Genomic DNA, 15,477 nt, shown 5'->3' on the forward strand with positions numbered 1-15,477 from the left:
TTCGGGTTTAAGGTGAATTTTTTCTCTGATGGCCCTGTCAAACAGAAGGGGAGATGACCTTTTGAGTCTAGATTTCTTATTCCAGTTTATAATAGTACGATGTGAAATGTGCCCCTCGTCAAGACTATGGGCATTATTTGTAAATTTAACAGTTAACATTTGTCTCCTTTCTTCCAGAGGGACCAAACCGCATTCCTCTTGAATTCTTAAGTTGTTTGTTGATGAGACAGCACCAGACATTATTTTTGCAGCTTTTGCTTGTACTTTATCAAGTCTCTCTCTTGAAGTAGAGGAGGAGTGTGACCATACAGGTGTGGCATATTCCATTATCGGTCTTATAAGAGTTGTGTAAGTAGTTTTCAGTGTTTTTGGTGCAGCACCCCATTTTGTGCCACAAAGCCTCCTAAGGATGTTGAGCTTTTTTAGTGCTTTATTTGAGCACTCTAGAATGTGGTGGTGAAAACGAAGCTCTTCGTCAAGTATTATACCGAGGTACTTTGGGTTAGAAATCTTTTCTATGGGGGTGTCAAACAATGTGATATTAGGACAAAATGTGTGCCGGTGTTTTCTGTCTGTGCTGAACACGCTGAGTTTAGTCTTGTTAGGATTAATGACTAGTTTAAGGTCTCTTGACCATTTTTCCAATCCTCTTATTGATTTGTTAAGCTCAGCTTCAGATTTCTGAATGCTCTCGCTGCTGTGCCAGATGGCGATATCATCTGCGTAGCATGCTACTTTTGCTTCTTCAGAGATGTGAGGATGTAAATCATTGACGTAAATAAGGAAAAGCAAGGGGATCAATACCGATCCCTGTGGTACACCAGATGACATTCAATAATACATCAAAAAATATTTTAGTTGCATTTTAGGACAAAGTAGGATAATCAAGACATGTAAAGGTCAATTGCATAAAAAATAAAGGGTATGCAGAAAACCATGTGCACTCCTGTAAAAACTTATATGATATTAGTATTAATGTCTCTAAAATTAACTCAAAACAAAATAACAACATATATCTCGAAAACTATCCAATTGAAGAAGTCAACAGTGTCAACAAGTCAAACCTTGGATTAATTATAAATGACAAAGGAAATACTAGATCAAGATATTGCGCACAGATTGAATAAAACAAGCAGTATTTTCGCTATTCTAAATAAACTTTAAGCGTTCAGGACTATATCAAATGAAACAAAAATAAAAATATTAAACACAAATGTTAAATCAGTACTTTTATATAAATCAGAAACCTGGTACAACTTGAAAACATATACAAATAAGTCGATGACTTTTATCAACAAATGTATCTAAAGAATTCTTAAAATAAAATGGTTTCACAAAATATCTAAAATTAAACTATTCAAAATCAGTAAGCAAAAGCCAATATAAATAGAAATCAGAGAATGCAAATAATGATGGAAGTGGAAAAATTCAAAGTAAAACAGGCGCTGAACTGGACGCTCTAAGTAAACGAACGAAGAGTAGACTTAAAATGATATCGGAGCAGAACTATTATGAATGAATTGAAGAAAATAAACAAAACATGAGGAGAAATTAAGTGCTTGGGTATCAATAGGGTGAAATGGAGAATCACAACAAAGACCCTATGTTTCCTACGTAGTAAAGAGGAATTTATTATATTGTATTATTATCTCGACTCCTTTAAAAACAAAACGGATAATTTTACAATAATTTGCAAATGTGCCTATTGAATTACTTTTTTTAATATATGAAAGAGAGGAAAAATCCCAATAAAAAAAATTTTTATGCTTATTTACTCGATTTACAGCTCATAAATTACAATCTGATGAAGATAATTCTGTTCAAAATATGTCTATAGGGCAAAATCGTAGCTTAATAAATTTATTTTATTCGCACGACTGTATGTGAATTCATAGAATGAATCTACACTTTTTGTACATCTTCGCGTACCAGCTCATAAATTCCAATCTGATGATATAATTCTGTTCAAAATATGTCTATAGGGCAAAATCGTAGCTTAATAAATTTATTTTATTCGCACGACTGTATGTGAATTCATAGAATGAATCTACACTTTTTGTACATCTTCGCGTACCAGCTCATAAATTCCAATCTGATGATATAATTCTGTTCAAAATATGTCTATAGGGCAAAATCGTAGCTTAATAAATTTATTTTATTCGCACGACTGTATGTGAATTCATAGAATGAATCTACACTTTTTGTACATCTTCGCGTACCAGCTCATAAATTCCAATCTGATGATATAATTCTGTTCAAAATATGTCTATAGGGCAAAATCGTAGCTTAATAAATTTATTTTATTCGCACGACTGTATGTGAATTCATAGAATGAATCTACACTTTTTGTACATCTTCGCGTACCAGCTCATAAATTCCAATCTGATGATATAATTCTGTTCAAAATATGTCTATAGGGCAAAATCGTAGCTTAATAAATTTATTTTATTCGCACGACTGTATGTGAATTCATAGAATGAATCTACACTTTTTGTACATCTTCGCGTATGTTGTATGTGCCAAAACTACACTCGTTTACGCGCCGTTGGTGTCACATCGAACATAAGCATTTACTTCGGGATTAGCAAGAAACCGGAAATACTATTAGACGAAACTCATTTCTCTATCCCAAAAAGATAATAATCTAAAATCGTTTCTCATTACGATTGGAGCAGTTTTACTGGTCAGAAGAGACATACATTGTTTAATTAGCATAGCAATATCCAGATTTCGTTAGCCTTCATCTGTATGAGATTTTCAAAAAAAAGTGTTCTTCTGTTGCAGGGTTCGGGCATTGCCGTTTGATAGTAAGTCCCAAACAACTGAAGAAAAACGTCATAAAATCTTCAGACTCAATCACTCAAATATCAACTTTTTTTCAATGCAGTTTAAATTACAGAAAAGCTACTCGATCGATTTTAATGTTGCTCTGGAAATTTATAGAGAAGTGATGTGGCTATAGTTGGAACTAACAAAAATCGAACATTTCCCAAATTTTCGATTTTCTTTTCCTTCTTTTATGTAATTTTAATGCCAATAAAAAGTCAATTTATTTTTACCTTTTTTTCAAATATTAAATATTGCATTTTGCGAAAAAAAATACATTTTTTTAGATCTTTCATTCTAATTATATCTTACACTCATACCTAATCATTATTTTGTTTCTTAACTTTAACTTTTTGTTAAAATCGTAATTTTTTATTTCTTTTTAATTCCTTTCAGATTATGCAGTATAGAGATCAAGCTACGCCCAATCATCAGAGCTCAGCCTGCACTCTCATCTTTGCCATCGTGTTTAAATGTAAATGTATAATTTTTTCGAGCTCGAAAAAAATTTTAATACTATATATGAAATGTTACAAAATAAAATTATGGAACCATTTTATAATTTATCCATTCGTTTCACTCCAAAAAAATTTTTAAAATGCTGCTTAAATCCGATTTCTAGACCAGAAAACACCGGAATTACTAACCTTTCTTTATCATTTCCTCTCACTTTTCCCTTCATTGTTGAACCAGATGTTTTTAGAAAAGGTAGGTGAAACTCTCCTTTATTACTTGGGATTGGTTGAATCATTTAAGTCTTAGATAGAGTCCTTACATCTAAAAAACATTGATTAGCTCTTAAACATTTAAGGGGGTTGGATTTTTAAGCTCAGCTAAAAAAAAAATTTCTGAGAGAATTATAATTCTCTCAGCAAGCTATCTCATTCACTCTATAAGCAAGAAAAAGATGTGAAAAAACTTAGTAAAAATGGAAATAAGGTGTGTGTTAGCATAAAATAATATAAAAATCATCAGAAAAAAAAGAAAAAAGATTTAACTTTGAATTATTCTCTGAAAGTATGTTTAACTTTTGTAATTTATTTTATATAAAGTTTGAAAAGCGTGTATTAGGTACTTTGTATAAAATTCATCATTATAAAATTGTCTAATATTTTAAAATTTAATTAAGGAAGTGCTTATTTAATTATGAAATATTCTGCGCAGTCATTAATTTTATCCACTAAAAAGAGAAAAAATATTATTAACAAAGTCATTTCATTGCTGCCCTATTTTCAAAAAAATATCCCTGACTATTAAAACACGTTAGAAGTTATAACATGTATGCAAATCTGTTTCTTACCCAGTGGAAAGTAAATAATGGTGAATAGTTTATAATAAGAAAAGCTTTACTTGTTCGTTTTAAAAATTTGGGACTTATAAGTGTTAAAAAAAATTTGAATGAAAGATATTTTATTTCTTTTGAAACATATGTGAAGATTTTTGGTCATTTTCTGATCTTGGAACCATTCTCACTGGATGTGCGAAAGAAATCACAAGTTAACGTAATATAAAAAATATGGTTTTAGTTAATCATACTGACTTTTAAAGAACGTAATGTAAAAATATTTGGGGGGTGCAAAATATATTTAATATTACAATTTCGGAATATGTTAATTATTAAAGAATTCTCCTTCGACATGATTTTTTCAACCACGAATTGATGAATTCTCAGATCCTGGAGTATTTTGCAACAATTACATATTTAAACATTAAAAGGATTTCCTTTTTAAAAAAAGCAAAGAAAGAAAATAAGGAGTTGTTTATTTAACACTTTTTGCCACTTTTCTTTGTTGACTTGCCACATAGCGAGTAGTTATTTTCAGGTTTAATGTTTGCCAGGTTTACTAGGATTAAAAGGTTCTGAAGCATGAATTTTTAAAAAAAATTTTTTAAAAATCCGTGATACTTTACTTGGGAGTGTTCATGAGCTAAACTCTTTCAGTTAATCTCCTTCCAACAGTGTTTTTTGCTTCTTGTGTGGCGCTACCAAGATTTTTTGCCTCAGGATTTTTTACCGGAATTTACCCATTGAATTTCATTCTAAAGGATATTACAATTTTTTAAAGACATTTTCAAATCAAATGATTTAAGTTTCAAAAAAATATTCAATTTTCAATGGTTTTAAATTTGGTATTTTCATTGTAAAGTTTAATTTATTTTCCCTTATAATTTCATCTTCCAGAAAATTTACTATGACGAAACTGTTTGCTTTCACATGCAGAAACTTCTCGGTGCATGATTCAATTTTGAGAGGGGCTGTTGGACACTGCAAATTTAAATTGCCCACTCTGATAGAAAGCTGGTAGTTCTAAGCTCGATCCTTACAGCAAATGAAGCAACCAGTGGGGATATTCAGCAAGATCCACTTTCAATCTGCTAAGGCGAAAAGTCCAACATTTATAAAGCATGTTTTACAAACTAACAAATTCAATTGAGATTTTGATAAAAGAAAATTATTTCTGAAGAAAATTAAGAATACTTTTAAAATAGAAGTCTTGAAAATTATTAATGATATAAAATTCGTCAGAAAACTCAATGTGTGAAGAAAAGAAAAAAATTTCAATAAAAGTTGTGATATTGTATTATTTCTTAATTAAATTTGAAATATTCCAAAAAATCAGCTCAACATAAAATATACTTTGATGTAACAGAGTGAAAAATGGATGGTAGTTGAATTCGCTAATATAATTTTATTTAGTATTTTTGTATTGCTAAGAAAATAATTCATGGAATGACATTATAGAACTATTGTTCTATGTTTCACTGCTTTACACTAATACAGAAAATTAAGTAAAATTACATCGCCGAATTATTCTATTATACCATCCAAATCTTCCTCTTGCTTACACCAAAAATAAAAAGCAACGCAAGATAATATCAGAAAATACAAAATCTAATACTATATAGCATCAAAACTAATGTAAAATAATATTACGGCTAACGCCAGATAATATTAGTTGCATAGAATCTAATATTATATAATGCAGAACAAACACCGACCTTTTGTATCTTTTTCATATTAGAAGTTGCGCAAGATAGCGTTAGATTTTGCAGATTTTCTAATGATATCCAATATTAGGTGCTACTTGGGTATTGTTAATAGTTGACGAAATTTTTTAGTTACTTAAGATTTTTTAGTTCAGTTTAAAAAGTGTTAGAATGAGCTACGTATGCCCGGTAATATTTATTAAAATAATGCGTTATAATTACAAAATAATTTTGTTCTTTCATTCTTTAACCATAGTAATCCTAATTTTAAAGTATATTTTGAATTCATTTTGAAGATTTATTTTAATATTAAGTGAAAGAAATGTTGAATCAATGTTTTTATATAAAATAGTCCTAGATTCTAAAATTCAATAAAGTTTAAGTTATTGATATTTTTTGTTTTATTTATTCCAGCGTGAATTCAAAGCAGAGAATTGTCTTCAGCATAACAGTAGCCTTTTAAAAAAGTTGTAATCCCAGCAAAACTTTAAATTCATTCTTTCAGAAAGAAATTTTAAAGTTAAAAGAAAAAGATTAATTTATTCCAGTAGATTTTATTAACTTCATTTTAATTGTGTTAATCTATGTTATAAGAATATTTGAAATCAAACATATGCATTTATTTAATTCTACATTACCGAAATAGGAATTAACTTTTACAAAAGCATGTAAAAATATTTTTTGACGTAGAAAAGTTCCTATTTACTCACAGATATAAATGATTGGGAAAAAATATCAACATTACTGTCTCTTTTTTTAATTATTTAATAAATACTAAGGAATGCGCATTAGAATATCGTTTCATTTTTCATTTTCATTATAAGTCTATTTTTGATTATTATTCTTAAGCTTATATGAAATGAAAACGTCTAGCTTAATGATATCCACTGAAATTATGTGGTTAAATTATGTAACATTAAGTGAAATTTTAATTTTAAGTAGATTATGGCGATGATGCTGGACAATTATATTTCAATGGGCTAGATTCTTGAAAGTGTTGATTCGGTTACGACGATACCAAATGCTTAATCTGAGATTTTTTTTTAGCTATTTTAATTAATTTTTTTTATTAAATTTTATATTATGTATTAATTTATTGTTTTAGAATTCTTCACTGCAAGCACTGCCAAATAGTTTTCAAAAATAAGGAGAGAAATTAACAATAGCCATACTTTGTAAATACTATATTGCAGAAAAAGGAATTGAAACTGTCAATTTAAAAATAGAAATAATTTCTAACCGCAGCAAAATTCCTATTTACTCAAAGAATAATAAAAATACGCGTTAATGAGTGTTTAAATATTTAATACGTAGTAAAAAGAAGAAGACATAGACTGCATTAGTAAATATTTACTTAAAAAGAAATTCCTTCAACTCTAGTTAATTAAATAAATAAATAAAAGAAGCAAAATTAAACTACATTAATTTGTATTATCGAAGATTAGAACATGGATTGTGATGAAGATAGATTGATATTTTTCAAGTGACTAAATTTATGAAATACTGATTTTTTTTAATGTTAATAACGAATAATAAAATCATCTATCCTATACCTAAATGTATATTGTTTTTATGTAATTTGTGATTGATTTTAATAAAGTAATTCGGCAGTAATGGAGATTAATTTCAACTTAAAATTAAGTCGAATAGAATAATATTTTCTATGAACTTTAACACATAGATTTCAGCCGAAAGGAAATGTTGATTAGCTGTGAAGAGTTGCATAATTATTTCTTCAGGTATTTTAGCAATAAATAAAGCAGTTGAAAGTTTTAAAATCTTTCTTTCATTTTGCACACACTCTCAAAACCGCAACTTTAATGCAGAAAATTTTTACTTGTAATTTACAAAGGATGTTCATACGATATAAGTGATATTAAAACTAAAAGAGCATTGAAATAGCCTTATAAGGCGATAGCGAATGGAGGCGGCATTTTTTCATTCAGCTACGTGTGATCGTTTTTTATTGCATCACTTACAGAGGCCATTTTGAGCAATTTAAATGTTTAATGACCAAATAAAAGAACATTTGACAAAAAAAATAAAATTTTCGATTTTAGGAGAGAATTTCCAATAAGTTAGAAATGATAATAAGAAAAATTAAGAGAGTCTGTAATTGTCCATTCCCGGCGAAAAATTTACCAATCAGGTTATCCATTTTTCTCTGCCGCAATCGGAAGCGCTTCAACTGCATTAAACGAGAGACGCCATCTATATTGAAATTATATCATGTTTTGAGAGGTCCTTCTTTTTTACAGAAACAAGCAGTCCGGAACGTATCAAATAATCAATCACTATCACAACAAAACAAAACATCTGTTTTTTTTTTTTTTTTTCTTTCTTTTTTTTTTCCCTATCTATCTGTCTGAAATGATATCTCATTCTTTTTGTTTCATGATAAACGTGTTCATTACTTGAGCGTTTATAAAATTTTACGAATCTACCTTCAAAAGTATGTGTCCTAAAAAATTTTCTTTCTTTTATGTATACATTTTTGTCAATTTTTGAGAGAACACATCTGAATTTCTTTTTTTTTTTTTTTTTTAAATTAATATGTAAATTTTTTTAGAAGTTTTAATTTCTTTTTTTATTTCATGTATTTTTATTTTATTTATTAGAAATGAAAGCAAAATATTTTGTTGGCGTTGATGTGGGAACTCAAAGTGTACGAGCTGGACTAGTTGGAGTAGATGGATCAGTTGCTAAAATTGCTACTTTGCCTATAACAACATGCAATCCATATGTTGACATGTATGAACAATCTGCTGATGATATATGGGATCTTTGTGTCCAGTCTATTAAAGTTGGTATACATTTCAGAGATGAAGGTTTTTGAAGTGCTGAAGTAAAACAAATGGAATTAAATTTCTATACATTATATTTTACATCTGCTATTTAATATTGCAATTGTTTAACTTTATAAATTCTATCTTTCTCTGAAATGTAAATTATTAAGTAAATAGTACAATTGCAAAAAGCCAAAAGCTTCTTTTTAATTTAGATTTTGCATTTATTTCTTGGTAGACCAAAATTTGCTATATCATCAAGCAATTGAAAATTAAATATTTGCTTTAATTGATTTTACTGATGCACTTAAGTCATGATTTTAATTTTGGGATTTTTTATTTAATCAGCATAAATATGCCCTCTTTTGTTTTATGATGTATGAAATTTCATTTATTTGTTTTACTTTTTTTAAAACTTTTTACATGCAAAATAACAAACAATTTTATTAGCGTAACATTAATAAAAGTTGTTAATTTTGCAGTTAGATTATTTTTTTACTTATTAATGCACAATTTAATTTTGAATTGTGTAATGTTTCTTATGTAAATGTGTCCTTACAAAATCTAATTTTTGTGTCTTATATCTGCTACATGAACTAAAAGAGAATTTTCTTTTCCTTAGCAAGTCATAAAAGATATTGATCCTTGTGTCATTGGAGGCATAGGATTTGATGCCACTTGCTCATTAGTTGCTTTAGATAAGGAAATGAAGCCATTAAGTTTAAGTAAAACAGGTACATCATGTTTATGAAATAATCGTACAGAGCTTTTTCTAAATTTATTTTGTGCATTTGTTATTCTTGAAATGAGTTAATTGGTATCCTTGCAAATTTATGTCTTATAATTTTAAGTGTTGGAATAAATATTTATAACAATAAAAATGTAAAGCAAAATCTTGTGTGTCTGCATTTATTAATTTTTTTCTTCAAATTAATTATTTATTATTCAAATTATTTAAAAATTCTAAAGTGAGAATTCTTGTTGATATCAGCATTATGGTTGGCATTTTGTCTGGGAAAGACCTATTTTTCCAGTATTTTGCAAGTAATCAGAAAAAACTGAGCAAAATCTAAAAAACTGAACAAAACCTAAAAAACTGGGCAAAATGAAAAAAGCTGAAAATAACAAATAGTATAATTGTTTAGCAATAAGTATTGTAGGAATAATAATTAAATTCAAAACAAATTGAGTTAAATATAGTACAAGAGTTTAAAAGTTTTTCCATATCAACTCTTAAAAGAATAACTACTTTCCTGTTATTTATTTTTGTTTGAACTGGAATATTAAAATTTATGTATCATATTATTTAAGAGTGAGTTTTAGTGTGTTCTTGAGTTTATGTAAATGTGAATTCCATTTATAATGTATCATAACATCTATGGTTAGTATGGAGTATTTTAATTTAGTACAGAATAATTTCAAAAATCTGGATTTTTAAAATCCAGAAAACTCCTAAAAACTCAAATTTTTTTTATTTCAATTAATATTTTTTTCAAAAAAATAAGCGAAATCATTGTTAAATTAGAGGTAAGGTGCAGAAATTCACATAACTTAATGTTGGCATACCTAAACAAGTCAATCTTAACTATGCCTAATTATGTACCAATAACTGCTAAAGATGTGATAGCAAGATATGTGAAAATTTAGAATAAAATTGCTGTAAATTGAGATTGTCAAAAAATGATTACTCAAATGCATGTGCCGGGATACTATTGGGAGCATTTAGATTTTAAAAAATTCCGCACCGATTACTTGAATCAGAAAATAATATCATATAGCGCACAGAGTGCTGCATTAAAATGTAGATTCTCTAATACTTAATTCAAATTTCATGTGTCATAATAATGTTGCTTTAAAGACATCAAGTTATGAAAAACTTTGTAAAAATTGATAACAACTGCTATTAAAACAATTCAAAAATCAATCTAATTTATAGTGAAATCTAGCCTGTCAAAAGTGACTTTAATTTCATTTCAAAGTTTGTATGTTGTAACAATATTTTATTAAAAATATCAAGATTTTAATACCATAAAAAAATGCATCGGGATAACTGTAGGAAGACTCAACAACATGGCCTAGTGAATTTATGATTTAATCATCAAAAATTAACCGCATAAAAAAGATTACTTAATAGCACAACTCAGAATTTGTGTGTCAAAATAGAGTGTTGAATTATCGAGTTTTTAAAAACCAAGTGTAAAATTGTAGAATTCCTATACCTAGTAGATTTATGATTGAATCTGATTTTTTTTTTTTTTTTGGTATAGTTTTGGTCTTGCAACTTTGCTTTATTGGAATTTTTCAAATACAGAATCTTGCAAGCTCCCAATTTTATATGGTAGCAGAAATTAGACTTGATTAGGATATTTTTACAGTTCTTTATAAATAAAATATGATTTTACTTTTAAGGTCTGTTCTGATTTGTGTAAAATATTGAAGCACTATTTCTTCTTTTTTTTTTAATTTCTTAAGGAATTCATTGAATTTATTCTTCCATTTGTTGTTTTTTAGTTTTCATATACTTAAAAACAATATGTTAAATAGCCTGAAAATCAATGCTATTATTTGACTTAGATTTCAATTATAAACTGCTTAAAAAATTTTAATATTTGTCATTTGTTTTTGAAATATAGTTTCTTCTACTTGATTGGAAGAAACCTATTTCTTCTGTTGCAGTTTTCCATGTTTTTTTTTCTTTCTGTTTTTTTCCACATTGCAAGAAACTTGTCTTCAGTGATTTCTGTAACTACAGTAGGGAACCAATTATCCGGAACGATCAGGACCATCCCTATTCCGGGTAACTGATTTTTCTGGTTTTCCGATTCGCTACAAAAAGCCGTTTTTTTTATTGTTAAACCCAACTAAAAAAAGTAATATTAGGAAACAAGCTTAAAAAGAAGAAAAAACGAAGTAATACACTAATGATTATTTCCAAAATGATAGTAAGGTAAACATCTTTCCAAAAAGAAAGAAAAATCCTAAAATCTTATGAGGAGAAGGAAAAAAAAAATTTATTTTTAATGGCGGGAAAATTTATCGAATTTTGTTCCTGTTTTTTGGTCTTCCGGTTTTCTGATTTCCGGATAACGGGTTCTGTACTGTACTAACAAATGTGTACAATGTAAGCATAAGTCCATTTAAAATACTTTTGTAATGGTTTCTGTGGTTCAATTTCATCTTCTTTTGTTTTAGTTGTACCAAAATTGTGTTGCTTATATTATGTACTGAGGTGATAAATATGTGACAATTTTATTTTAGTAAAACTAGAATGTAATTTGCTTTGATTTTAATTTTTTACAACTCTGTTTTTTTTCTTCTTTAATTTTTTAAGGAAATCCTGATCTCAATATTATCCTTTGGATGGATCATAGGGCTATAGATGAAGCCAACATTATTAACAATTCATGCCATAAAGTGTTACAATTTGTCGGGGGTAAAATATCACCGGAAATGGAAATTCCAAAAATTTTGTGGATTAAGAAGGTAATTTTTATTTATGGTTGCTTAAGATACTTCATTAAGTAATTCTTTATGGAAATGTTTAATCCTGAGCTGTTGTTTTTTTTTATAATCATGTGCAATCTTTGTGGAATAATTTCTTGCTTTAGTTTCTTTTATTGAAAATAAATCATTAAATGATTAAATCATTTATTAACCATTTCTTATTTACTTTTTTTTAATTAAAGCATGGATCAAAAACTGTGGATTCACATAATTTAAACAAGTTCATTTAAATAAATTTATGCAAAAAATTAATTGTCATATGCAGTATTATGAAAATGTATATCTAATCGAGAATAATAATTTACCTGATATCTTTTGTTGTAAAAAGCCACAATATTATTTTGTTGATGTTTTTCTATATCATCATACTTTAAGAATGGTATATTTACTAGTTAACACAAAAATCACAGTTTGTTCAGTGAAATAATTTTGATAAATTGCTTGTCTGTAATCTTTGTTCTTTTTGCAAGAGTTCAATAAATAATAAGTCGTTAGTTATAAAGATTTTTTTTAAAAAAGAAAAAAGGTTTGTTTAACTTTTTAAGAACTTTGTTTCACTGATTCTTAAAGCATTGATCTTATTCTTTAAGTATTTTAGAAACATTGAAATAATTCTTTCATTGAATTTTCAGAATATGCCACTTCAGTGGTCCAAGGTCGGTTATTTTTTTGATTTACCAGATTACCTCACTTGGAAAGCAACTGGTAGTTTTCAGAGGTATTATTCAATTTATGTTTAATGTTGAAAATTTTTCACAACACAATAATTGATTATTTTTATAATAAAAATTAAGTTACTGTCAAACCACCGCTCTATAAACTTAAAGACACATCCAAACCCCCTCTTTACATATGTCACTGAAACTATTTTTGATTTCAAATGATTCTGACTTCTTAAAAAAATATCTTATGTCTATATTTTTATAGATCTTTATCTCAACCTTTTTCTATTTCCCTGTTCTACTACATAATAGGTAGTTCAAAAGAAGCTTTCTTTTATTCGAAGTTATTATCTAAGTTGCATAATTTATGTTTTTTTCTCTTATGTTATCATTGTTTCATTATCATTTAAATATCAAAAATATTTATTATTTTTCTGCATATATTATATGTAAAACTTTCTATCTCAGCTTGGTTTCAATTTTTTAAAATTTTTTTAATGTTTTATATGATACCTTGTTTTGATGACCATAACTTTATTGTAGTAATTTAGAGATAAGAGCTTTATTTTTACAAGTTTTGTTTCTGGAATAATAATGTGAATCTTACAATTATTAATAAAAAATGCAATTTAGCATTTTTATCAGGCCATTTGTATTTTGTTGGCTACTGTGGCTAAAATCAAGACAGGAAATTAAAACATTTAAATTTTTTTTAATTAAAGAAACGTATTTTATAACATGAAAAATTCTTCAGATAAGAATTAAGTAAAAATTAAGTTTTATATATTATAAGAATAGCAAGTGCAGACAGAATTCAGATTTCCTTGGTTTTAAAGTTTGACTTGGTGAGAGTAGACTGTATTTTGTTGTTGTTAACACATAAGTAAACAATTCATCTTTTTAAAACTCTTACTTGTGTTTGTTTAACTCACTGGCAGTTTTGCAAAAAGGCAAAAGTTTCTCCCCTGCACACTATTTCTCTATCTAATAACGTGAAAAATAGGTTTTGCTGTGCACAAAAGACTAAAGGTTAAAATAGGACTTTTTTCGTGCAGAATCGTCAGTAGGTTAAATTGTTTTGAATAGTATATTTTATTTTTAAAAATTACTGAATTATTTTGATAATTATATTTTAGATCATTATGTTCCTTGGTATGTAAATGGACTTACCTCGCTGGAGATTTAGTGAAGGAAGGTTGGCAAGATGATTTTTTCCATGAAATTGGTCTCAGTGATTTGCTTGATATGAACTATAACAAAATTGGTAAAACAGTTATTTGATAAGAATGTATTATCAGATTTATTTAACTTGCTTTTATTTAACTCTACATTAATTTGATGATCCAAATTTTAATCAAAATCGCTAATGCACTTTGTTTTCGAATTAAAATTATTTTCAATGATATTAAAAATTATTTTCAAATTGTAAAAACATATGTTCAATCAACAGTATTCAGTCTTAACAAGTATGATAAGACTGCAATCTGAGCATTTATTTTTAAAAAGTCACTACCAAATAATATCTATTATCAGTGAGAAATTTAGTGAATGTTTTTATTTACTTAAAAAAACAGCACTGATTTTGCCAGTAGTTGCCACTAAATTGTTATTGGAAATTTGTTGTGCATGTGTTAACTACACTAAAAACTACTGCTATAGAAAGACACAAACTTTAATCATCAATAAAGTTCATTCATTTTTATCTTCAATAAATTTTCTAGTGTAAGGAAAAATTCCTTCATTTTAAAACATTTTTTAATTATTTTTGTAAATTATAGGTTTTATATCTTTTAATTTCTACCAACACAGGTTTAAATAGCAAATTCATTCAATCCCTGTGCTCATATTATAAACAAACTGACTATCATTTTTTGTATATCATATTTGCGAGTTCATATTCTTATGGATAGATAATTTTCTAATGTATTTCATTTTTACGTAATTAGAGTAACATCTTGTTATACTCTCCTTAAATGTCCTACACATTCACGTACATCACTTTTTTCTTTTGTCTCCTTAAATAATTTTGATACATTAAAAAATTTTATTTTCAGATTAGAATTCCAAAAGAACTTAGTTTTTTTTTAACCTATGAAGAAAGAAATTGTTGATTAGGATAGTTTTTTTTTTAACCTATAAAGAAAGAAATTGTTGATTAGGATTTATTGTAGATGAATTTCATTGTAATTTGAAGTACAAGACATGTAGAGCCTAGTTTTATTTTTGCCTTCTAATTTTAAATAAACTAAAATTTTTTAAATAAGAATGTCAGAAAGCAACTTATGGTTTATTTTTAGTGCAAAAATAAGTAATTTTTCTTGTAACTATCCCAAATATTACTAATGAAGAAAGTAACAATACTAGCAAGTGTATTTATTTTTCATTATTTTCATAAAAATAACAATGCATAATTTTTAGGAGTTATTATTTTTATGAAACACACTTTTAATTATCTAACTGGGTTACAAGAAATTACTGCACTGATATTACAAGAAATTACGGCACTTTGAATATTCTTAATATCAGTTATAGGCATATGCTTAATTTATTTAATTAATTTATTTTTATTAAAATTGTTATTCTCATCCTTCTGCAAAGATGCAAGCTTTACTTTGTTTTTGTATACTGTAGCCAGGATTTTTTCCTTTATATTTTAACCTTTTTTATGAATAACTAGTATTTAAAGGATTATTATATGTAAATAATATATA

The 15,477-nt window shown here is 27.2% G+C and overlaps 1 protein-coding gene across 1 annotated transcript in view; it reads left to right on the forward strand.

The window, feature by feature from the left end:
• Positions 1–8,080: 8,080 nt before the first annotated feature.
• Positions 8,081–15,477, forward strand: part of LOC107442007 (FGGY carbohydrate kinase domain-containing protein) — a 20,558-nt gene continuing 13,161 nt past the window's right edge. Inside the window, exons 1-6 of the mRNA XM_021144367.3 lie at positions 8,081–8,266; positions 8,433–8,617; positions 9,223–9,334; positions 11,932–12,083; positions 12,737–12,822; positions 13,903–14,030. Coding sequence (XP_021000026.2) covers positions 8,435–8,617; positions 9,223–9,334; positions 11,932–12,083; positions 12,737–12,822; positions 13,903–14,030 — 661 coding nt within the window. The 5' untranslated portion in view covers positions 8,081–8,266; positions 8,433–8,434. The remainder of the gene's footprint in view (positions 8,267–8,432; positions 8,618–9,222; positions 9,335–11,931; positions 12,084–12,736; positions 12,823–13,902; positions 14,031–15,477) is intronic.

The sequence above is a fragment of the Parasteatoda tepidariorum genome, chromosome 1, assembly GCF_043381705.1.
Source record: "Parasteatoda tepidariorum isolate YZ-2023 chromosome 1, CAS_Ptep_4.0, whole genome shotgun sequence".
Lineage (NCBI taxonomy): Eukaryota > Metazoa > Arthropoda > Arachnida > Araneae > Theridiidae > Parasteatoda > Parasteatoda tepidariorum.